Below are 23,863 nucleotides of genomic sequence, written 5' to 3' on the forward strand. Positions count from 1 at the left end.
TTTGTATTCATTCGTTTAAAACCTCTCTGATCTTATAATCCATCCACACTGCTGGCTAAAGACCAAGAGTATTCTTCTTTGTCTTAGTTAGATTAGAAGTATTAGTATAAATAATATTAGCATCAGTAACACTACTACTAATATTAACGTAGTGCTACTACTAAAACAAATGCTACTTGAACTACAAAAACCCGGAGACCGATGTTCTGCGTGGTGTAATACTGCCTCGTGTGGGAAATTGTAGAACTTTCTGCTAATTGCGTGATGACATCATCTCCAGTCATCCGTGTGCGTGCGGGAGGAGGGGAGAAGGAGAATCGGGGTATTTACGGTGACACTTTGCTACTGCTCTGTTTCTCTTGTGTTTTTTGAACCTACCTGATATTGAATAGGTACTTTCTAAATATATTCAAGCTGAAATCCACGCTTTAACATAGGTAAGTGGGCTGCAACAAAAATGTTGCGTTACATCTTCCCGTAACAGCTATCTTATTGAAAACTCGCTGGCTTGATTTTGTAGCTTGCTGTCATAAACATAACGGGGAATCTCTTTTCGGGATTTGTAGCTAATAATATCAATTTACAGTGGCTAATCTTGAAGTTTATTCCGTAAAGTTAACTGTAATATTATTTGTTAACTATAGCATAAATGCACAGGCTGCTCCCATATATTTCTTTCGTGCTGCTCTTCTGTTGAAAATATTAAAATGTAACGTTGCACATACGACTTCAGATTTATATCCCGAGTATGGTTTTGTATTGAGAGAATAGGTCTGATGTTTGATCGGTTGTTGGAGACACCTCTACCAATGTAGCTGAAATGGAATGAGATCACTTTTGTGCAACCTTTGGTCTTGCTTAGTCCCTTCCTGCTTATGCTGGATTTAGCCTGTTATTTATAGCTGGCTAACGTTTACTGGGTAGCATAACATGGTAATATGTTTTTCCGTGCCGTGAAAGAAAACCGTGTTAAATGTAACAATAATGTAACTACATTGTATGATTCCGCATTTCCAATCTTGGACAGAGGGCAACGACAGTGCCAGCAGCGTTTAACGTGCGACATTAAAGGGGCAGTTCGCATATGAGCATAAGTGACCCATTATGTGACTACTATCTAACATCGCTGAACAAGCTGTTTTGAAGTTACTTTAAGTATAACTTCTCAGAAATGTTTGCAAGTATCCAAAATATCCTTCAGTGCACACAAAAACCATCTGTGCCAATCAGAAACATACACCAATCAGAAACATTCACTATACCTGTAATAATATCAGAACTCCAGAAAGTGAACTGTTTCTTTAAAAATAATTAACTGTGTAGATTTGACTGCCTGCAGCCAAGTGTGTGTAAGTGTGTGTGTGTGTGTCAGAGAGAGAGAGAGAGAGAGAGAGAGAGAGAGAGCATTTCTATATTTACAGTAATTATTCTACTGTAATTAGTACTTTCACCATTTTTTATAAATAGAACAGAAGACAGGGAAATGCAACGTATAACCCCGCTGGAAAAGTGATTTAATTGAAGTTTATGCTAGTTCATGTGCGGCAGTTTGCAGTAGCCTGCTAGTGTTGCGCATGATGAATATATGCACTGCTGATGTCAGGCCTTGTAGTCCTGATCGGTTCCCGGGATTGGGCGAGCCCCACTGCGCCATGGAGTTCCCAGAACTTGGAGAGCACTGCTCGGAGAAGTCCTGCAAGCACCTGGGTGAGAGACTGAAAGGCCGCTGTCTGGTTCGACACCTCACACACAACTTAAATATTGCACTATTCTTGTTTCTTTTCATTGGCTTGTCTTATAAACTTAAGTATATCTGTTCTGTAACTTTTATCTGTCTTGGTATGAATATTGATGGAAAAAAATGGATATATTGGCTCTGTTGATGGCAGTGTGTGTTATACATTTATTTTTCAAGAGCACGTAGGGTTTTCCTTTTAAATAAATAAAGCCCAGACAAAGTTTCTGGTTTGGACCAGTCATTTATAATTGAGCCTGTTAAGGGCCAACAAGGGTAAAATGTTCTAAAAGAGATTTGACCAGATTATGTGAAATCACTGTTCGTAGGAAGGTTAAGAATCATTTAAAGCTGCTCAAACCTGATGAATACATACAAAATCGTAATGTGTGCAGGAACTTGCAGTAATTCCTTTCTGTGAAATGCTAAAATGCTAGCTTGTTTGGTTACCATACTGGTTTCTCATTGCACTGTTACCTTTCCTGTCACCTGACAGATTTTCTTCCGATGAAATGCGACGCCTGTGAAGAAATATTCTGCAAAGACCACATCACTTACGCAAACCACAGGTGCACTTCGTCTTATAAGAAGGTGAGCTTTTCCTTGTCTTGATCAAAATCTCTATACTCCTGAGCTTGAACGGGCTTCCTGGGTAGCCCATGTTGCTATGACGCTGGGTTCCATTGTGCGCTGGGCTGAATGGTGTCATATCTGGATCCTTATGTTGCTGGGGCCGACTGTGCCCCTCACCCACAGGGGGCAGTGTATAACTGGAAATAGCTTTGGCCACAGAGAGAGGATTTAAGCTGGCAGGACTGGTCTTGTCTCATTGAGAAAGAGTGACTCCTCTGGTCTCCTGAAGTGGACCTGCACCAGCTGTGTAGGAAGCGCACTCCTCTTGAGTGCTTGTGAATATCATAAAAATCACCAGAGGAATGGAAGACAGGAGTCAATAAAATAGCTGCAGTAAAACATGGGCATTAAAACTGCATTTTGACAAATGGACGAGATGATTTGCATGCAGCTCACCTTGTGGACTGTGTAATGAAAGGTAGCGGCTGACCCAAAGGCCTGTCCTCTCTCGAATTGACGGGAGGCATTTCAGTGATGAGACAGGCTTACAGATACAATTGAACATGCCAAACTAGGAGAAAAGAATACACTGAGATTGAAAATTGGTTTAATTTGGTCTTCGCCGTTTAAAAGGAATGAGTAATAAAACAGTATGATATAACATTTACTGTAATTTAAGAGCAATAAGCCATTTTCTTTATGTATTTTTCCACAGGTGTCCTTATATAAAGCAGTCCGTATTTATATTTACAGAGTATACGTTTAGACTACTTTTTATTCATTCCTGTATTTCAGCTAAAGCTCTCTGACTAAGGCTATAACAGCTGCGGTTAACATGTACTAGATACGTTTGATTCCCCAGTGGGACACTGCCGTTGTACCCTTGAGCAAGGTACTCAACCTGCATTGCTCCAGTACATATCCAGCTGTATAAATGGATGCAATGTAAGTCGCTCTGGATAAGAGCATCTGCTAAGTGCCTGTAATGTAATGTAATGTAATGGAATGCAACCTTCAGAGTCACAGTGTGGTTCACCTGACCGCTGTTTCTGCCTGCCTTGCACCCTGTCTGCGGCCTTAGCTTGGGTGCAGGTTGTGAGGTGGTGATAGCAGATGAATATCGACATCCTGTCTGTTTTCTGCTTGCTCAGGATGTTCAGGTTCCTGTCTGTCCCCTGTGTAACACCCCCATCCCCATCAAGAGAGGGGAGATGCCGGACATCAAGGTCGGGGAGCACATAGACCGAGACTGCCGGTCTGATCCAGCGCAGAGGAAGAGGAAGGTACTGTCGGCTCTGTGAACTGAAACTACCTTATTACTATTGTAGAACCTTCTACTACTAGCCACAGTTAGAGCCTATAAGGAATGTTGGTACATTAGTAATTATTATTGAAATTTTAGAATTGATTAGCCTATACAGAGTTGATTTTACTGCAGCTTGCAATATATATTTGCAGTAGATTTCAGGCTCAGAGGGAGAAAGCTCGTCTGGAATTTATGTTGCCTACTGTGAGATGTTTTTCTTCTTTCTCTTGCTCCTCTGCCAACTTACAGATAGACATTTCATGGGTCATTTTAATTATAGTTACATGTAGCCAGCAACTGAAGCAGCAAAAAAAATAGAAGCGCATTTGAAATCCCATAATGTTGTGTTCACAGTTGCTGTTTGTTTCTTTATTGGAATAAGATTTTTCCTCATCTCATTCATTGTTGCACAATTATTTATATTCTTGCCATAGATCTTCACAAATAAATGTTCCAAGGGGGGCTGCAAGCAGAAAGAAATGATCAGAGTGACGTGTGACCAGTGCCATCTGAACTTCTGTTTGAAGCATCGACACCCATTGGACCATGACTGTAAGACAGGCGGTCAACCTGTCTCCAAATCAGGGTAGGCCACACCTCCAAGCACGCTTAAACCTCAGCTTCTCAGGCCAATGCAGCGCTGGCTACACCAAAGTTTCACTGTTTGTGGTTCAAGAGTATTAGGGGAGTGAACATTCGGCTGAGCATCTAGCATTAAAGGGGATATGACAGGGCTTGGCTCATCCTGGTCAGGCACTGATCTGGTGTGCGGATGGGCCCCGCAGTTTGGTATGGAATCCAGACCGTACCGATGCCGACTGTCGTCATTAGCATCAACCAGAGAACAGGAGGAGTCAGCGATGATTGGGCACAGTGCCATTAAATCACTGTCTTGCTCTTGACTCTGCATTAGATGCGTTTTTGTTTAACCTGAGTCCACATTTTACTTGCGCATGTATTGACACACGCGGTGTGAAATGAATCAAGATGAAAGAATGTATTGTGCACATTACCAGTTGCATCCATATTGACTGGCAGGGTGTGTTATTTTCAGACATGCTGGTTTCGAGAGGTTCAGAGAATCCGGCTCCAGCAATACTACAGTCTCCGCTGGCAGCTGCCAGCCTGTTCCCGCTGGTCTGAATGGGAATGTCAGAGTCCAGTCCAGCAGGTACGTAGCATCTGTCAGCGTTCGTATGTGCGTTAGAACCTTCCGGAATTGGTGGAATCGCACAGGAAGTTGCCGTATCTCTGTGGCTCAGATTAGCTTCTTCTTCTGCCTGGGATTGTGTGGGTGGGCCTTATTTGCCGAGACCTCACCGGATTTGAGAATCGAACCCCGGTTTTTAACTCGCAACACAGCAACATTACCCGACCTCCAAAACACAGTACTACTGAGGCAGGTGCAGTATCCTGCTACCGTGCTTTCCTAAGTAACATCACCCTAGGCAATTAGTATCAGTACAGTATGTTTTAATAACATGTTTTTGTTGGGTCTTGGCAGATGATCTTGGGTCTTTTAGCAAGCTCTGCTCTAATTGGATAGTCAGCCTGTCAATCAGCCAAACAGAGCTGTTCCATTGGATAGAACTCTGAGCTTGCCTTGACGTACCCGTCTCTCTCTCTCCTGTTTTCAGTGTGCAGAGCCATGCGCAGGCAGCGAGCCCCGCCCTGGTGCCCTCCCCAGCGCAGAGCGCCGTCCACCCCTCCGCCTCCTTCCAGGCCGGGCTGGTGCGTTCCTCGTGCGCCGTTACCGCGGCGATGGGCCCGCAGCCGTCGTTCCCCGCGCGCCGGGCTCCGCGCCCGGAAATGGCCGCGCCAAAGCCCCGCCTCCCGATTTCACCGATCAAAGTTTTTCTTTTCGCCCATAAGACTGTGCTGCTGTGATACAGGGGACTTGCTGACCCCTCTTTGAAACAAGTGTGATCAATGCAAATCCGGGGGGGAACGAGTTGCTCTCAGAATTCAGCCAGCATACGGTTGATATTTTATTCATGTGTCTAGCTGACACTTCGGTCCCTTATAGGGTGAGTTATGCAACCTCATGCGTTATTCATTCATGCAGTTCTGCTCGCTGGAATTTATGCAGTTTCTTGCGTCCCCGCTTTGAACTGGATCACGCTGGACCAATCAGGGCTGTCGACCCAGTCAGCGCGCTTTCATAGTTTAATGATTTTTAAGTGATCACAGTGGTTATTGGTTTTTAAAGCATTGATTGTGTGGGCTTCATGCATTTCTGCAGGAATTGATCGGTGACTTGGATGATGATTTGATGACTAATGGTTGATTGATCGATGAGTGGATGGATTGATTCACTGATTTATGCAACAACTGATGCACTTGATTTATGCAACAACTGATGCACTTGATTTATGCATCGACTGATACACTGATGTCTGATACACTTAAATGATTGATTGAAGGATGGGTAAATTGAAAAATGTATTGGTAAATTAATGCATTGAATGATTGGTTGGTTAATAGAAGAACTGAATAATGAATTTGTTTTTATTTAGAATGTATTTCAAGGACAAATACTTACTAACATTGATGCATTGTATAATTATATTTTTAGCTTATGCCATTTTCACAAATTGTATTGGTTGATTGACGATTTGATTGGTTGGTTGATTTATGGATTGACTGATTGGTTGGTAGGTAGATTTAATGGCCAGCTGATCCTGTGCATTTGTGTCTGTGGTTTGTGCAGACTGAGGAGCAGGCTCTGCAGCGAGCCCTGGAGATGTCCTTGGCGGAGTCGTCTCACAGGTCCCCGCCATCGCTAAGGTAACCAATCCTCATTAAGACGCTTTAATCCTACTGTGATCGCCCACTGCAGGGCGGCTGTCATAGGCACCATTACTCTAACACCAGGCAGCTCAGAGACGCGTGTGTGTGTGTGTGTGTGTGTGTGTGTGTGTGTTTGTGGCTGTGACTGCGTATGTGTGTGTGTGTCTGTGTGTGTTTCTGTTTCTGTTTCTGTGTGAGTGTGTGTGTGTTTGTATGTATGTGGGTGTGTGTGTGTTTGTCTTTGTGTGTGTACGTGTGATTGTTTTTGTGTGAGTATGTGTGTACATGTGCGTGTGTGTCTGTATGTGTGTATGCGTGTCTCTGTGTGCGCATGTATGTGTGTGTATGTGTGTGCATGTATGTGTGGTATATGTGTGTATGCGTGTGCATGTGTTTGTTTGTTTGTTTATGCGCACACTGATTGCGTGTGTGACTCAGTCCTCAGGAGCAGGAGGATCTGGCCCTGGCTCAGGCTATCGCTGCCAGTGAGGAGGAGTACAGACAGCAGCAGCTGAGACAGCAGGTATCCACACCCAGCAGCGCTCAGCTATGTGCTGACATGCTAACAGGATCTGCCTGAGGCACAGGATGCTAGCTCTGCCAAAACCATTAGCGCTCTGATTTCACTAGCATGTGTCATACTGACACGCTAACAGGACCTCGCAAGACTACCGTTTAACGACTGTGAACGAATCCAAGGGCACTTAGCAGCGTGCTAACCTGTTATATGTAACCTGCAAATAGACCAGTGACTGGTTTTACAGAATCACTGAAAAGCCTTGAGCTCCCACTTAATTAATTTGCTTCAGTAAAGATTCAGTGACTGATATTAACCCTCGTATTATGTTCAAATTAACTAACAACTTTTATGTTTGGGGTCAGTTTGACCCCAGCAATATAAACCTGTAGAAAATAATTGTAACTGAAAGTGTTACCCAAGTTTCTCTCTCAGCTACTTTAGGCCTTTCTACTGACCATCTTAATAGCCAAGTAAATAAAACATGACTCCCCCCATCCTCCCCTTACAAATCAAGTATTGATTTTATATGACTATTGCGAAATATGCAAATGACTGTACAATCTCATTCATTGAACTGAAATGGAAAACAAAGTATGTTTTGGTGTTTGCAGGGCTTTATGTTGGTATTAAGTGCTCATTAAAAAAGAAAAATAACTTTTGGAAAGAAACACACCTTTTATTATCAAGCATAGTAACATTTTATGTTCAGGGTCAATTTGACCCCAGGAAGAAATATTAAAAATATCACACATTTCAAATGTTTAAACACTTCTGAACATCAATAAGTAACACATGACAGTTATTCAGTAATGAAGAAACACCAATAAAAAGTAAATTAGTCACCAGAATTGAGTTTTGATAAAAAATGAACATAACAGCTCAGCTAGGTACCCGTGGGTATCAATTCTTCATTCAGACGAGATAGGTGCAAGTTTGTCACGCTCCTGTCGACCCTGCCTTGTTTCCCTGTCATCAAAGCGTATAATGTGGGAGAAAACATGAAATGTCTCCAGAGACATTGTGGCTGGAAAAATTGCCCTACCATTGTCAGCATTCCAAAGGCTTGCTGTTGCTTCACCTTTTGACTTGTACACTCCTGCCAAAATAAGCAACCCAATATAGGATTGCTAGTGGGTCACATCCAGCTCTTTCCAATTGTCACCATGCACATGCCTCCCCTCTAAGTTTGTCATCTCAAGAATATTCTTTTGCATGATGGTGTTATGAAGAGTTGAAATGCAGACTTTATGTCTTGTACATGACTGATAGCATATCTGGTGGGGCCTGGAACCATTTTGATGACATTAGCAGCACTAAGTCTACCCTGTCTTTCAACTGGGGATCCGGACCATTTTGGTGGTTGAGAGATGACAGGGGGGTTTCTTGGGGGTTGAGAGATGACAGGAGGGTTTATTGGTGGTTGAGAGGCGACAGGAAGGTTTCTTGGTGGTTGAGAGATGACAGGGGGGTTTCTTGGGGTTTGAGAGATGACAGGAGGGTTTCTTGGTGGTTGAGAGATGACAGGAGGGTTTCTTGGTGGTTGAGAGATGACAGGACGGTTTATTGGTGGTTGAGAAACAACAGGAGGGTCAGAATGTGGTATCGCAAAGGCTTCATTTTCATCATCAGAGGAGGATGCCGCATAATCAGGGTCCTCCTCAACATTTTCAATTCAATTCAATGCAATTAAATTTGCTTTATTGGCATGACAAATTTGTACATTTGTATTGCCAAAGCTTGTATTATCCTCATTATCCTCAGTCTCAGACATATCCTCTTTCTAAATCACTTTCACCCTCCAAGATCTGTGACAGAACCTCAGTGGCAGAAAATATACGCCTCTGTCTGGTGGTCATTTTCAAAATCTTTAGTTGAGGCACAAATGCAAAGAGAAATGGTTTAGAGGGCTGTGTGTGCAGCCCTTATTGTAAGTTTGCCCCCGTCCCCATGTTGCGAGAATGATCAGAGATCTTGTGGGAACTATGTTTTCTCCTCACACACACACACACACACGCATGCTCTCTCTCTCTCTCTCTCACACACACACACACACACACACAAATGAATGTGAAAGTGCCCTCAGCCAGCACAACAAAAACAAGATGAAATGATGGTTTTATATAACGTTAGAGCTTGGCCCCAACAACACCGATGCGTACAACATGTGTACAGGACATTGACAATAACTTTTTTCAGTTAATTTCATGTTTGCCATGTGTTCCCCATAAAGTTAGGAAAAGTCATGAAATATCTAACTGAAAAAAGTATGGTAACCATATTTTTAGAGACAGTAAACATTGAATGGGGTCAAATTGACCCCAAACATAATAGGAGGGTTAACGTCAGGATTCTCCCCTAATGACTGTAAGTGACATGGCAACAAGCTGTTCTTTTTATTGCACAGCTTTTATTATTATAATTATTATTATTATACAATAATAATAATAATGAAAATAATACTCATCTTTGAGCGTTGTAAAACTGAGGATGCTTGCCTTTATTCAAATTTATATATGATTCTCACTCTAATAATGCTCAAATACAGCCAGTGTTTACACACGGCAAGGTCTGAATTTAATCTCTTTTAATCTTAAAAGACAGCCTTCTCCTGGTTAATGAGTCTGTAAATGACTACATGGTCAGCATGCCAGCGAGCTAAAAATTGTTGCCTTAAAATGAGCAACCAGTAAAAATGCAAGAAACAAGTTGAGTTGAGGATACTGTGTTATCAGCTACTTTAATTTATAAAATGAGTTAGCCACTGAGTAAAAGTACAGTACAAAAGCAGACCCTGTTGCTCTCCAGAACAAAAGATTGGGGTCCCCTGTCTGAACTAACACTCTAAATGCATAGCAAGTTGAGCCAGTCTAGGGCCGTGTCCAAAGCAGCACACTTGCCTACTGTTGAGTATACAATTTGTATGCAACCTACATGCTCAATAGTAGGCAAGTGCACTGATTCGGACATGGCCTCCTAGGTCTTTCCAAAAGCAGATAATTATACCACCTACAGGTGGTATGTAGTAAATCCTGGAGTGGCTCAAAGCAGTCAGCATTAGGAGTGTTATTTGCATTCCCATTGTGATGTCATATTTTACGCTGCCGTTTTTTTTTTGCTTTCCTGCAGGGGTCACGGGGAAGGGGATCCAAACCGTCCACCTGCTGCTTGTCTTGACCTCTGACCTCTCTCTGAGCTCAGACCACCTGGTGTCTAGCGAAGCCTGCTAGTACTCAGCCAGCCAATGTCTGTCTTCCCACTTCAGGAAAGTCGAACGTCAGGGTTCTTGTTATCGCCTCAGCACAACTGAGAGATGCATCGTGTCCAATTTGTTCTTGTGTCGTACAGCTACATTGCTGCGTGCTCTTTTATTATAACCAATGGCTGTGTGTGTGCTTGTGTGTGTGTGTGTGTGTGTGTGTGTGTGTGTGTGTGTGTGTATGTGTGTAGGCAAACAGGCCAAACGGACAAACAGATTATTTGCAGATGCAAGTTTACTCTTTAAAAAAAGAAAAAGCTCCTGTCTCCAGCCTGGGCACTGCCATTTTCAGTTCTCGCCTTTTCCTTTTCTTGGTCATATGCCACCTTTTACTTTTCTTGGTTTTTTTCAGTCTTAATCACGAAAGTTTAAGTCTGGTTCCATTAAATTTGCATGTGCCCTTGAAGGCATACTATGCAGGATTTTTACTTCGAAAATATTGGAAAATTGCCATGCTCAGTCAAGTCAACCATGCACAGTCTTTGCGCACATTTGCTGAATCCTTGCCCCTCTGAGCGTGACGCTCTTTCCTGTGTGTGGGGAGGGGAGGGGTGGCGCTGGCTGCAGAGCCTGTGGGGGGGGGGGGGGGGGGGGGAGCAGGTTTCTGCGGAGCGTTTGAAGCTGGCTAGCTACTGTAGTGCCGGAGGCGAAGAAGCACAAGCACAAGGAGGCCAAACAACAAGCTGCCGGAGCTCGTTCAGAAACCGTACTCAGCCTTGGAATTCCTTTTCCTCGGATGGTGACAACTGAAGTTCACCAAGGGGATGTGAATTGGTAACGTTACCTCTAGCTATCTCTGTAGCTACGCCTGCTGCGCTCAAGCGGCATTTTTTGGAAGTGAGTGGGTGGGGTTGAGGATGGAGGAGGATACGTCTTTGATCATGAACAGGACCACAACAAGGCTAAAATTCCTGCATAGTATGTTTTTAAACTGGCTAAGTGCATTTTATTGAGTCTAGGGGAATGCTGTTGCATTTAAATTGTACTTGTCCTTTAAAATACTTTCTTTTAAAATTGAAAGCTCTTTAATTAGTGCTTCATTTAAGCATGTTTTAAAATTGAGATGAATCATGATTAATCACAACAAACCCTGCAACTTAACATTGTTTTATTGATTGACAGTGACATATATTCATAAATACATACTATATTTGATATTTACCATGTTAGTCATGACTTGAATTGCTTCAGAAAGACATTATTTGTAAATAATGAAGTGAAAATGTTTTATTTGCATAAAAAGATTTTATTTATTCAGTTTCTTTTCATTCTTCGGTGCCATCTTCAACAAACCAATAAATATATGTTGCCAGGGGTGCATCCATTTAAAGTGTTTGTTCTCAATGCAGTAGCATGCCCTAACAGTATAACTGCATTAGAAATTGATGGGGAAAAAATTGAGAATCAAGATTACCTGAAAGGTAGGGGAAAAAAAAGGAAAACCAGCTGAAAATTAATGAAGGAATGGCCTGGAGCTCTTTAAAGGGCAGATATTAGCATTGAGGAACCTTAATTTGAACAGAATCATTCCTCCAGCCACACATTTGTTAATACGCAAGGCCCTTTTCAATGCACCAAAAAACTCAGAAAAACTGTAACTCATTCACAAGATTTGGTTCTGTTTTCTGAGGAGGCCATGATTGGCTGAAAGAGGAGACTGTAATAACGCCGTCATACCACCAGATGTCAGAGATGTTGTACAGTGCTGTTGAAAAATGTCTTCCTCAACTATTTCTTCCTGGTAGCCTTCTTTATAAAGAAGCACACAGACTATATATTTTAACTGCCCATGAGTATTTCTGTGGATGAATGTATGTGAACCCTGTGCTGCCAGTTGAATAGTGCAGTATTTTGAATCCTTGTATAACTGTTTGGTAACATCATCAACTGTTCCTTTGTATGCCAGGTGTCAGCAAAGCCTTGCAGTCAAGCTGGCAATAAATGCGAAATTGTCAGCCTTTTTTAGTGAAAATTCAAGAACACATTGGCCTTGAAGCCTTTTATGTTCAACACACCCATTATGTAGTCTGTTTACACACACACACACACACACTCTTAGCTTAGTCAGTTACTGCACCCATTTGTGTCCTTGTGTGGACTCTATAAATCTAATGATCCATTCTTCAAAGTAAGTCTAATGGGCAATGAAATCATTGACATCCTCGTTTTTGGCAGTGCAGCATTACAACCAGGTCTGATTACATTCCCTCTGTTTAAATGGGAAAAAAATTGATTTGCTGGCAGTTCACAAAAAATCTGTCCAACACAATGCACTCCCAGTAAAAATGATGACGCAACATTGCAGACATAACAGTATCCTACAGTCGCAACATTGTTATAATAATTTAAATGTGTTCAAGTGAAGAGAACATCTAAGGCCGTTACAAAGGGTGAATGAATGCTTTGTGATGAGAAACAGACATGAGAAAATCTAGCCACAAGTTGTAATTAATGGGGTCCAAGCAGCATGCCGTAACGTTTTAAGCCCTAAGGACGCATACTGGATGAAAGTAAGGTCAGCATACATACTTGTTTCATGATGATCAGCCATTGCTAAGCCGGTCACATGCCCACTGACCACTGATTGGCTGATGGTGACAGTTTTTTTTTTTGTGGTTTTTTCTTCAGAAATGACCATCATTGTACATCCAATGGCAGACTGACACAAATATTCTATTTGATTGATAAAGCAATTGAGGAGCCATTTTTATTTGTTTTCCACTTAGAGTGCCACCTATTGACGAAAGGCCACCTAAATTAGCATGCTGCCTCAGAATGGGGGAAAGTCAAAATGGTTCCCGATGTTGTTTCTTGAGGCAACATTTTTAATCTGAAGGAGTATAATCTACTGATGCAAGTTACAGGATTCTCCATTAACCACAGCCAAAGAAAAAACCAAAGCCTATTTTATAACCTGCATATTTGCTATAGCAACGCCTAATGGCCAACGAATCCCAAATTTTGCATTGTCAATATATTCACCAAATTTTGTGATGATTGGCCATTGCTGAGCCTGTCAAATGGGTGCTGATATCTGATTTGCTGATGGCAGCCATGTTATTTAAAGACCAGTTTTGGTCATTGAAACCACAGATGGGGTCTTTCACAGAGATGTGGGATACAAAATTTCAACCTGATCCATGTACTATACTTGCACGCCAAATTTCATAAGGCTCGGACATAGTGTTCATGAGTTACAGCTGTTTTGGTAAAAAAAAATGGCCACGCCCACAAGTATGCCAGCCATTCGTTTTAAAAAAAGTCAACATTTTTTGATAATTATTCAGGATCAGACACGAGAGATTCTTTATAGTTTTATGTAGTGATGATGGGCCAAAGACTAGTTCACAAAAGTAGGTTTTGAAAAAAATTCAAATTGGAGGAAAATTTAGATTTTTGACCACACAGTTCAGGAGTTATGGGCCAAAACATGAATGGTTGTGTTACAGTGCCACTATTTGGCCTCTAGGCATCACTGAAATAATTTGAGTAGTGGGTGGGCATAGGAACATACAGTTCCTGCCAAGTTTTGCAGGTCTATGATTAGGTTTTTTGCAGCTTAGATGGTTCCAGGCTTGAATGGACTTGCCAAGGTCATATGCATGGAGGTGTGCACAGTAGCTATTGACAACTGTGTGAGAGTAGTGCATTTTTCTCTCCCTCCTTTGTCCGAGAGTATTATCGTCAGGGGGGATTTGAACTGTGTGGAGGACAACAGCAACAATTTGTGGCCACTGGACTGTATGTACAGCGAGCTTAGTGTTTACTTCCAAGGACCCCATTGATTGCAAACAATAGATTCAACAGCATTGGCTTCTGATAATTAAGCTGGGGTCAGGGGACGTTCTAACCTGCGATTGTATATGCCACCACACGCATGGTTTTTTGTTGCTCTGCTTTTATTAACATAAGAAAGAGACCGGTATACATTTTCTATAGACTTTTGCCAAGGTCTGTTGCTGTATGTCAGTGGTGTCAAACTCGTTGCCATGGAGGGCTGTGTGTATGCAGGTTTTCATTCCAGCCTCAGATCTTGATTATATAATTAGTTAAATTATTTGCTGAATTAGGGATGCAGGTTTGTGCACAATGGTGACCCGACGTCTATGGTGACCCGCATTGTCTAAATAAAAATTTTCTTATATTCTGTGCTTCAATGCAGTTAAACGCATATGGCTGAATGAGTAATTGGACTCAATTAAGGCAGCATTAATTGGTTGGAATGAAAACCTGCATACACACGGCCCTCCATGGCAACGAGTTTGACACCACTGCTGTATGTCCTCCTGCAATCTTTGGTCATATGTTCTGTTTTATTTTCTCACTTTTGTTTACATCTTCCCTTACTTGTCAATTTTCACAATGTCTGAATCTACTGTATTTTCCATTGTCTTTGACAAAATGATTTTTTATTGTTATTTTAACTGACTCGCTTCGGCAAACTGAACATGTGGACCCAGAGCAATCATCCTGAGGCTGCCAAAACAACGTGAAAAATGTTTATCCTTTTCGATTCCATCATTCCATCATCCTTGCCAGGAATTTTCAATGAGGAATGCTACTGCTAGACATGCTAATGCTAATGTTATAGGCTGTGTGGGGTGGAAAAAACCAGAAAAGCAATGAGCACAAACTGCACTTAATTGATCAATTAGAACAGTTGATTACAAAGTTAACTCCCTTCACTTGCTGACTTGGTTCTGAATTGGAGCAGGCTCACACGCATGCATGCTTACCTGAGGCTGATCAGTAATCAGCTCAGGTGTTGCCCATTGCCTTCATTAGGCCGGTTATAAAGGCACATCTGCAGTGTGGGAGAGAGTTTTGATTTTGCCTCAATTCTCGAAACTTCAGCTTTGGCAGAAAGAGCTGTTGTTTTGCCTCAGTTCTCTCTAGACTTCTACTTTGGCAGAAAGTTTTCTTTTTTTTTTTTCTGGGTTCCCAGACTCTGGATGTTTCTTTTGATTACCTGTATTACTTATTTTGGTTTCTTGGAGGAAAAAATGCCTGAAGGCATTGCTCAGTGCTCAGCTTTGTGCTCAATCACCATCCTGCACAACGGCATTCACGTTTTAGATCCATTTAATATTTCCTTTAAAAGCCTGCATAATTAAATTGAATTTTGAAGGAGTAATTCATTATTCATCAGAAAATTTCTGATCAGTTTCCTAGTCCCTGCTGAAGGGAAGAAAAGCGCTCTTACAAGTCTAATGCTGCTACCATCAGACTTCACTGTAGGAAAAGTGTTTTTGAGGACGTGCAGTGTTGGGTTACGCCAGATGTAACTACTTTGCATTTAGTCCAAAAATCCTTATTTTATTCTCGTTTGCAACAACCTTTTGCCAAATTTTAGCCTGAGCATTCTGATGTGTTAAACTTGTTGGCCTCATAGTGGTATCCATTACCCATTTCCTTGTTTAGTCAGAGATTTTATGAACAACCTTGTCCAAGCAGAGCCAAGCAGTACAATGCAGGTTCAAATTTGATTAATGAGCCAGCAGTGCTATATTGTAATATATTTGTGGATATTTGTTATGCGGTAGTTTTGTAATTAATGGGTTAAGGTCTGTGAAATCAAGAACTCCAACAATTACCAAGATATTTTTGTCTCCAGCTTAGTTCTCCCAGCATGAAGTTCAATCTTTGCTGCAAATGGATCATTAAGCAAGACAACGATCCCAACTATACCGCAAAATTGACCAGGAAATGGCCACAAAGATCGACCAAGGACCGACCACAAAATTACTGCATTGAAATACCTGTGTCAGTCTCCACACTTGAACCTCACTGAAAATATGTGGCTTTTCAGAGGACCACCCACAAGCGAAGAGAGTCTGTCTGGATGATCTGAAGATTCTGCACTTGCGATCTGACCCCGAGCTTACCTTCCGCTCGCTTTTCACCAGCGGGACACTGCCTTTTGCAGCTGTCAATACCGGCCTCCTGCCTGTTGAGTTTTCCCTCTCTGACTCCTCTTCGATTTTATCAGTAAATACTCGGCACGGCTAAATTCGGCTGCTTTTTGCCTTGTCTGGGGGCCTCTTCGTTTGCCGTTCCCTTGACATTACACGGCACTCTGATAAAACGCTCGGCGGTATTATCTTTGCCAAGGGAATGGTGCACAAATGACTGAAAGTGGTGCTGTCAAAAGGACCTTTATTGGAAATTACTTGAGGCTTTTTCCCTGAGATTTTTTTTACTAGAATGAAAGAGTATACTTTCTAGTATTTTGAGCATAGCACGTAGCTCACTGCCTGTCTTGGTTATACTTCACACAGCTTTTTTTGCTCATCTTTTTCAAAGGTGCCAGTAATTTTGATGCTGACCGTGTATGTGGTGTCTCAAAAGTGCTATACCAACATCCCTAAAACCGTAGATGTGGTGTACAAAGATCACCCTCTTTCCCTAGAACGTAATTAGCTTTATTCAGAGTCTTTGAGTCGATCTATGGTCTCTCACAGCGCTGTGCATTATTTAATAGCCGGACCCTGTTACTGATGCGGTTTGCTGTAGGCCATTTTTCTGTCTGAAATCGCAAGACCGAGGTGGCTGCACAGAGCAGTGCGGGGACTAGTGAACTCACATGGAGGTGGTATCTTAACCTCATTGCTATTCCAAGGACTGAATCCTGAGAATCTAGAACAGGGGTGAAAAAGCAGATTAGTCAAGAAACAGCCAAACCTCTTTAATGTGTCAGCATATTTATGGAGAGTATGCATGAAAGTGCTCATTATACCATAAATGAACACTGGCACATTAATGATTGATGGCTGACAGGTCACTGGGGAAACTGCACTGCGGCATATATAGTGATTTGGAGTATGTATGGATTGTTTATATTCCTAAGAGAGAGGTTCATATATGTGCTGCATATTGTTTGATGTGAATGTTTCAGTAATTCACTAAACCAGTAACGCCTATTTCTCATGGCAGTGCTCAGTGGAGCGTGGTGCATTAATATGCATCCACACATACAGTGCATGCAGAAAAGACCTGAGGGGAGAGAGTGACCAGCGATAGGCTTGTTTCCCCAGAGGCACTGATTAATTCCCTTGAGATCTTCAATCCTACCGTACGGTTGAAGATTCTTCCCTCAAGGCATGAGCGCCTGGGCAGAAAAGGATTTCATTTCTAAAATGGCGCACGGAGTGAAAGCACAGCAGAGAGGCAAAGGCTACAGTATCCAGCACAGTGAGATAAAAAATATTGCTTTTATTAAGACCACTTCATGTGTGTTTAGCACTCACACCCCACAGTACTTTCAAAGGCCCACTTTGATCTGATGGATAAGGGCTGGACTACTATTTCTTGGAGCTCTTCAATGCAAGTGCTCTTTGTGTGATAGCTAATGGCACTAATATAGACCATACCTCATTTTAATGAACCAAACTAAACTTATTAAGCTCAGATTCAACACTTCGTGGACTAATTACAATTCATTAGCATGTTAGGCATGTCTGGGTGCCTGAATGAATCACTTTAGTTTATTAGCGTCCTGATGTTCTCCACATTCTAATCGAATTGTTCACCCGCTGGAAATGGCCCACAATTATGCGGAGGATCCAACTGAAATAGAAAATCCAACCAATCAAAAGTGAGCTCTCTTGGGTCCTGGAGCATGGCCAAATAGCGATCAGATGAAAAAGTTTTGCACAGCATCTTTCAGGGGGAAAAGACCAATTAATTTTAAATCCTGAGCTGCAAAACTTCATACCAGCTGCTAGTTCTCAAAACACACTGCACTACAGAATGCTGACAAATTAAAGGAAAAACCAATATAAAGGTTTTTGGCCACCATGAGCCACCAGAACAGCTTCAATGCATCTTGGCATAGATTCTACAAGTCTCCGGAACTCTACTGGATGGATGGAACACTGTTCTTCCAAAAGATATTCCCTCATTTGGTGTTTTAATAATGAAGGTGGTGGAAAGCACTGTCTTACACATCGGTCCAAAATCTCCCGTAGGCGTCCAGTTGGGTTGAGATCTGGTGACTGCGAAGGCCATAGCATAACAGTTACATCATTTTCATACTCATCAAACCATTCAGTGACCCCCCCTCGTGCCCTGTGGATGGCACTCTTACTTTGAAACACTATTAGTACAAGCCCTGTTCTCTTCTATCCAGTCTGGTAAATCAAAATAAAAAAGGAAGCTACTTGCTAAAAATGTTGGGGGGTGGGGGTGTCGTACCTTGCTGCTGCCCAATCATTGTCACACTGTAGTAGCACGAGTGGGTCGTTGTTTTTCGCAGCCTGGGATCTGGCCCCCTCGAAGCGAAACCCTCATTTTACGTCACTTACTGTCATCAGAAGACCGGCGCTCCTGATCCGCGGCTGATTAGCAGAAGTGGCGGAAAGCTATTATCTGAAAACGAAACGGAAGCCCGCCGCCGTCCGAGCGGGCTGGCGGCTCTCCGAGCTGACGCACGCATAATTCGGGGGACGGGGCTCACGCCCGGACACGCAATGCCTTCCTGTCGTGACGCCAGAAGCGGCGTCATTGAAACGAACCGTGATTTGGGCTGTGATTCAGGACGCGCGACTGTGCTCTTCGTCGAATGGTTGGTCTGCTGCCCTCGTTTCGATCGTAGCTCACATTCCGAGATGTATTTGCGTGAAAGGCTTTTGCGTCTCTCCCGACGCTCCTGCTCCTGAACGGTACAGTGTGGCACAAGCCGTGCTTCTTTCCTGCTCGGCTTGCAGCGAGTGTGCCCCCGTGTGATCCTGAGCGGGGGGCTGAGCATGCAGCGAAGCTCTCAGAAGAGATGGGATTTGCTAAAAAGCTTGTTCTCCAGGAAAAGGGACCAATCGTATTTGTTTCCCGACTTAAAAGTGTCACTAGCTCACAGTCGAAGTTGAAGGCTCAGATCCTCTTCTGAGCTCTGCTCGTGCGTGAATGATGTCATACGAGAGGAGGTGGGGGAGGCTGGGTGATGTGATTGGGCTACAATGGAAGTTTTGTTTTTTTGTTTTGCTGAAAATCAATTTAAAGACAATAGAATTTTCAAATTTATAATAGTATAACATGATATGGTGTTCTGAATCAGGCTTAAGGTTTTATCTTTGGACAGATGTTGAATGAGATTTAACAACCTCTAATAACCATGCCCCTGCCTCTCCCCATTGACAGTCAACACAAGCATATCCCTCACTGGAAATTGAATATACTGAAATATTATGCAAATGGAACAATTTGTGACATTTAAAATAGCAAAGAGAGCTATCAATTCTGTTCAGCTTCACGAAAGCCTACCGTGACCCTTAAACTAACAGCTGCTAGAGTGTTATTGAGCGAGCTTCGGGCTGACTTCCTCGGTCACATTAACTTCCAGCCCGCCTTTTTAGTCCACTGTGACCTGTTCATAGAATCCCCCGTTCTCAGAACTCCAGAAAGTGTGAACTTCAGCCCGTGCAAGGCCGTGACAAAGAAAATGTGAAAGCGTGAAAATGCGTTCTGTCGAGAATGCAGACTGCACTGTTCTTCAGGAAAGCGCAAACATTCTCCCCCTATCCTGTCAGCACAGTGCACGAGGCCGTAGTAGAGTCAAGGCTTCAGGCAATGGCAGAAAGGACGAGCTAAATTATTTATTTTGACAATGCAGGAGAAACCGCAGCTTGTGGCGGTTTTATAAAACACACATTTCAAACAGCTTACACAACACAAACAGAAACTATATATTTTCCCCCTTTTCCCTTTAGGGGTTGAGCGAGTAAGTGTTGTGTGTGGATGTGTATTCAATGTGAGGATGTGTTACATAGATGTGAGTGTCGATATTGTGTTTAATGTGTTCAACGTGATGGCTATAGGCATGCCCTGTCTTGTCATGTTATGTAAGGCTTCTGAAAAAAACAATGCAAAATGAAATTGCCTGTGTATTCAAGAGATGAAATGGTAATTAAACTGTTCAGAGACAGATTGACTCAACATTTGCTGAATGTGGGTGGAACATCTAATGCAGCACCTGTTTCTATATTTACTAAACTGCCACTCTAGTACAAAATGCTTGTGAAGAGTGAAACTGCAGGATTTTATGCTTTAGCGTTTTTTGAGTGACACCACAAATAAAGTAGGGGGAATATCATGCATACAGATTTGTGTGAACCCGCAACTATGATTTACCAAGGCAGGTGACAACTGTGGGAAAGAGAATGTACGTTTTTGCTGTCATTTTTTCTGTCATGTCGGTGGAATGCCGGTGATCCCTTTGGTTGACATGGCACACGGCACACAAGGAGACATCACTGCCAGATAGTTAGAATGGGAGAGTGTTTTGAAATTGATCATCTTAAAAAAATGTCCAAACAAAATGTTGCCGAAGCCTGCTGGGTACAAAATCTATGTGATAAGGGATTCTGGGGAGAGTTCAGAGAGCACGCGCTGCACCTTCCCTGCATCCCCAAAGCTTATTTCTGTTTTGCATTACCTGTCTTCTGGCTCGTTCCTCTGCACACCAACAGCTCATTTTCATGGTGCTCATTTTCCAGTGCTGAAGTACCATAACCAATATCGCACGCAATTTCGGCACGTGCCGTATGTCTCCACACGCACAAATTTTCATGTGATAACATGGATGAGGGCAAATTTTCATACCACTTATGGTAATGTGTGGCGTGTTCATAAAACACCACACGCCCCAGTCAGTACACCTCAAACTATAATATGGCATGAAAGCACGCAAAGCTTTCTTTGCCCACACCAAGCTCACGATGACAATATGTTGAATGTGTATGTTTTGTTTGTGTTCAATGTTGCCACCTGTACCAACTTGTTAGTTGACTAGAGCGATTTTTTTTTTTTTGGTAGCCAAGTAATAGATGACTAATGTTAGCTGGGGTGAGTCAATAAAAATGGTGACAAATGTTAATGAGACTCATTAACACGCAAATTAAAAAAAAAATGGGAAGCATTACCGCGGCCTGTGCTGTAGGCTAGCTTACATTGGTTTATTGAGTTCAGTGCTCCCTTAAAAAATATGAGATTGAATGTGAGCTAGTGGAAGGCACGAAACTGTGTCCCTGTGTTGTTGCTCTGTACATTACTATGTTGATGTCGCTGCACCACCACGGTGTTTTAATAACCGCATGGTTTTAATGAACAACATTCCAAGAGGATGTCTGCTGCGGTTAGTGTAAGTTAAATGAAAGGTTTGGGGAGTACTTAACCTTTAGTTGATTTGCATTCATTCTGTGAATGAATTTTTCAATCAATCTGGTCACACAATATACCATTTGAAAGTGTTAAGACTCACAGTTCCATTGCTATAAACTATTTTACGATGCAAATGTGTTATGGCAACAACAGCCCCTTATTTTGTAACGTGGGGAGGCAAAGCAGGCCTGGGGGTCCTCACATTCCATGCCTTTTAAAAATCCAGAGACAAAACGAATTTGCAAGACAAGGAGACAGCAAGGAGAGGAAGGTGGAGTGGGATGGGGAGAGGGATGGGGAAGGTGACAGGCAGGGCAAAAGGGGGCTAATTTCTGCATACTTCTTCCAGGAGCATGTAGCATACAATATATAGTATTTTACTCTTCTAAAGACCCTTAATATCATTAGGTTACCAAGTGTTCTTTTGGACTTTTTGGAAACCTGCTTTGACATAAAAAAAAAAGCAATGCAGAATACTCATTTTGGTGTATCATCGTCACATTTGAACTATTGGATTTGTCCAGCATTGTGGCTGTGGCTTCAATGTGTTTCTAGGCCCACCGGGCACAGCCACACAAAAAAATATTTATATTATGTGAGAACATAACGTCCACTTCCGCTGTGTTTGAGCTTCTGTTACATTGTTTCAATAATATTTTGAGTAATTCTGACTCTTGGAAAACAAACTCTGAAAGGGATACCTTTCAGAAGAGACCAGGATTATGTAGTCAAAGGGGTTCAAAAATAGCATCCATTTTATTTCAGGTATTTCATTTTCAGTGCTTGTGTTAAAAAAGGGAGGCACTACAGAATGGGTTAATATAATTGTGATGCTACTTTGTGTTTTGTCTATGAAGATTATGCAACATAACATTGTTTCCATTCAGAACATCATCCTATTATTATTATTGATTGTGAACAGTAGTGAGATTAATGTTTATGATATGATTTTCTGTGATCCCAGATGAAACATATCCGCTATCCCCATGAGGTGTTCATAATTTCGCAACACCATGGAAACATCAGCATTGGCAGTCACACATGTATGACCACTTCACTCGCAATCAATTTCACACAGGCAAGAGGGTCATCTTTTATGAAATTAACATTAGCATTTCGTGTTCTTTGCATTATACGCTATTGTTCTGATTATCTTTTTAAAATGTCGATGTGGTTTTGCTCCATGAGATTCTTAACATGTTTTAACATCTGTCAATATTGCTCTTATTATTTGTGTCTTCTTAGTTATCTACAATGTAAACATTAATAGAAACACTGAATCGATGCCCTGAGTTATCTGTATAAAAAAATGTGGCTGTTTTTTTAACACTTTCATTGCCAGTTCTTCTGATAGACAATGAGAATTTCTATTTTTTTTTAACTGTTTAACTAAATGTAACATTTGTTACAATGTTACATTTTTTTAACATTGGGAAACTTGACCATAATGTAAACATAATTATGTGCTAAACCACAGATACAGTAAGGACTGAATTTACTAGTAGAAATGGAATTCGAATTGGATCAGGTATTGAATTTTCATGAGGACCAGCCAATGGTGCCCTCTGTTTAATTTCCTCCTCCACAACGCGTATTTGCCTTGTGCCGTTCATGCTAGTAATTATTCAGTCAATGTTGCTCTCCACCAAAACAGGCATTGATGGACATGCAGTTAGTGAAGAGTTGGATGTTCCCATGGTAACCAGTGAAGAGGAGGTGAACATTATTGAGTTAATTTGATAACATGACTTGACAGTTGGTCATTGTTTCGATTTCATCAGAGGATTACATCCCGGTACACAATTCTTCCCTAGACAAAATAAAGTTCTCCATAAAAGCTAACCCTGTTCATACAGTGTGTCCACAAGGGAAGAATATGTAGCTACTCTATCAGTGTAAAATTTTCTCCATCATATTTGATCTAACCATGTTGCTTTGTGTTGAATATTAAAAAAGACATTGCTCATTAGCATTGGAATTTGAAATGTGCTGCTTTACTTTCCTTTCCACAAAGAAGTGCTGTGAATAAGATCCACGTTTACAAATGCCAGTCATTCATCTAGTCAGCCTTGAGAACGATATGACCAATTGTTCTGGGTATACCGACTGCTACGTTTGAAAAATGTGCTATCCCAGTAATAGTGTTAGTAAGTGACAACACTGTACATAAAGGAAACAACGGAACCTAGGCATTCTTTGGAAACAGAATAATGGAAATGGCTCTTGTGAGCATGGTTTGACATCACAGCCTTCAAATTCTCCAGTGTTGATGAATGGTGTTTGAGAAAAAAAATTGACCTTCATCTAAAATAAAATATTACCAGTTCTGCTGGAAAGCGAAAGAGGAAAGTGAGCAGAAAATGAAATTATTCCACTCGAGCTGCAGCTGATACCTGCTGAAGGGTAATAGAAAGATCTTTTTACTCCTTGGCAGCCAGTGGCACTTTGATTAAATCATTTCCAAATATATTTATGACTTAGGCAAGGGGTTGGCGATGCTAATTCCGTATGCTAAATGCAAAGGCATCTGAA

At 41.8% G+C, this 23,863-nt stretch overlaps 1 protein-coding gene across 3 annotated transcripts; it reads left to right on the forward strand.

Annotated features, from left to right (window-relative positions):
• Positions 1 to 290: 290 nt before the first annotated feature.
• On the forward strand, positions 291 to 10,431 carry zfand2a (zinc finger, AN1-type domain 2A). 3 transcript variants are annotated; one of them, XM_035397128.1, is made up of 10 exons: positions 291 to 437; positions 1,604 to 1,707; positions 2,232 to 2,326; positions 3,460 to 3,591; positions 4,049 to 4,200; positions 4,669 to 4,785; positions 5,252 to 5,345; positions 6,325 to 6,401; positions 6,843 to 6,927; positions 10,051 to 10,431. In XM_035397128.1, exons 2-10 carry the CDS (start codon positions 1,653 to 1,655, stop codon positions 10,096 to 10,098), a joined length of 855 nt encoding a protein of 284 aa, XP_035253019.1. In that variant the 5' UTR covers positions 291 to 437; positions 1,604 to 1,652; the 3' UTR covers positions 10,099 to 10,431. The 3 variants fall into 3 exon arrangements, with proteins under 3 accessions (XP_035253019.1, XP_035253020.1, XP_035253021.1); XM_035397129.1 differs by having other exon boundaries at positions 1,613 to 1,707; XM_035397130.1 differs by lacking the exons at positions 4,669 to 4,785; positions 5,252 to 5,345; positions 6,325 to 6,401; positions 6,843 to 6,927; positions 10,051 to 10,431 and having other exon boundaries at positions 4,049 to 4,204.
• The last annotated feature ends 13,432 nt before the right edge of the window (positions 10,432 to 23,863 follow it).

Source organism: Anguilla anguilla, chromosome 17 (genome assembly GCF_013347855.1).
Source record: "Anguilla anguilla isolate fAngAng1 chromosome 17, fAngAng1.pri, whole genome shotgun sequence".
In the NCBI taxonomy this organism is placed as follows: domain Eukaryota; kingdom Metazoa; phylum Chordata; class Actinopteri; order Anguilliformes; family Anguillidae; genus Anguilla; species Anguilla anguilla.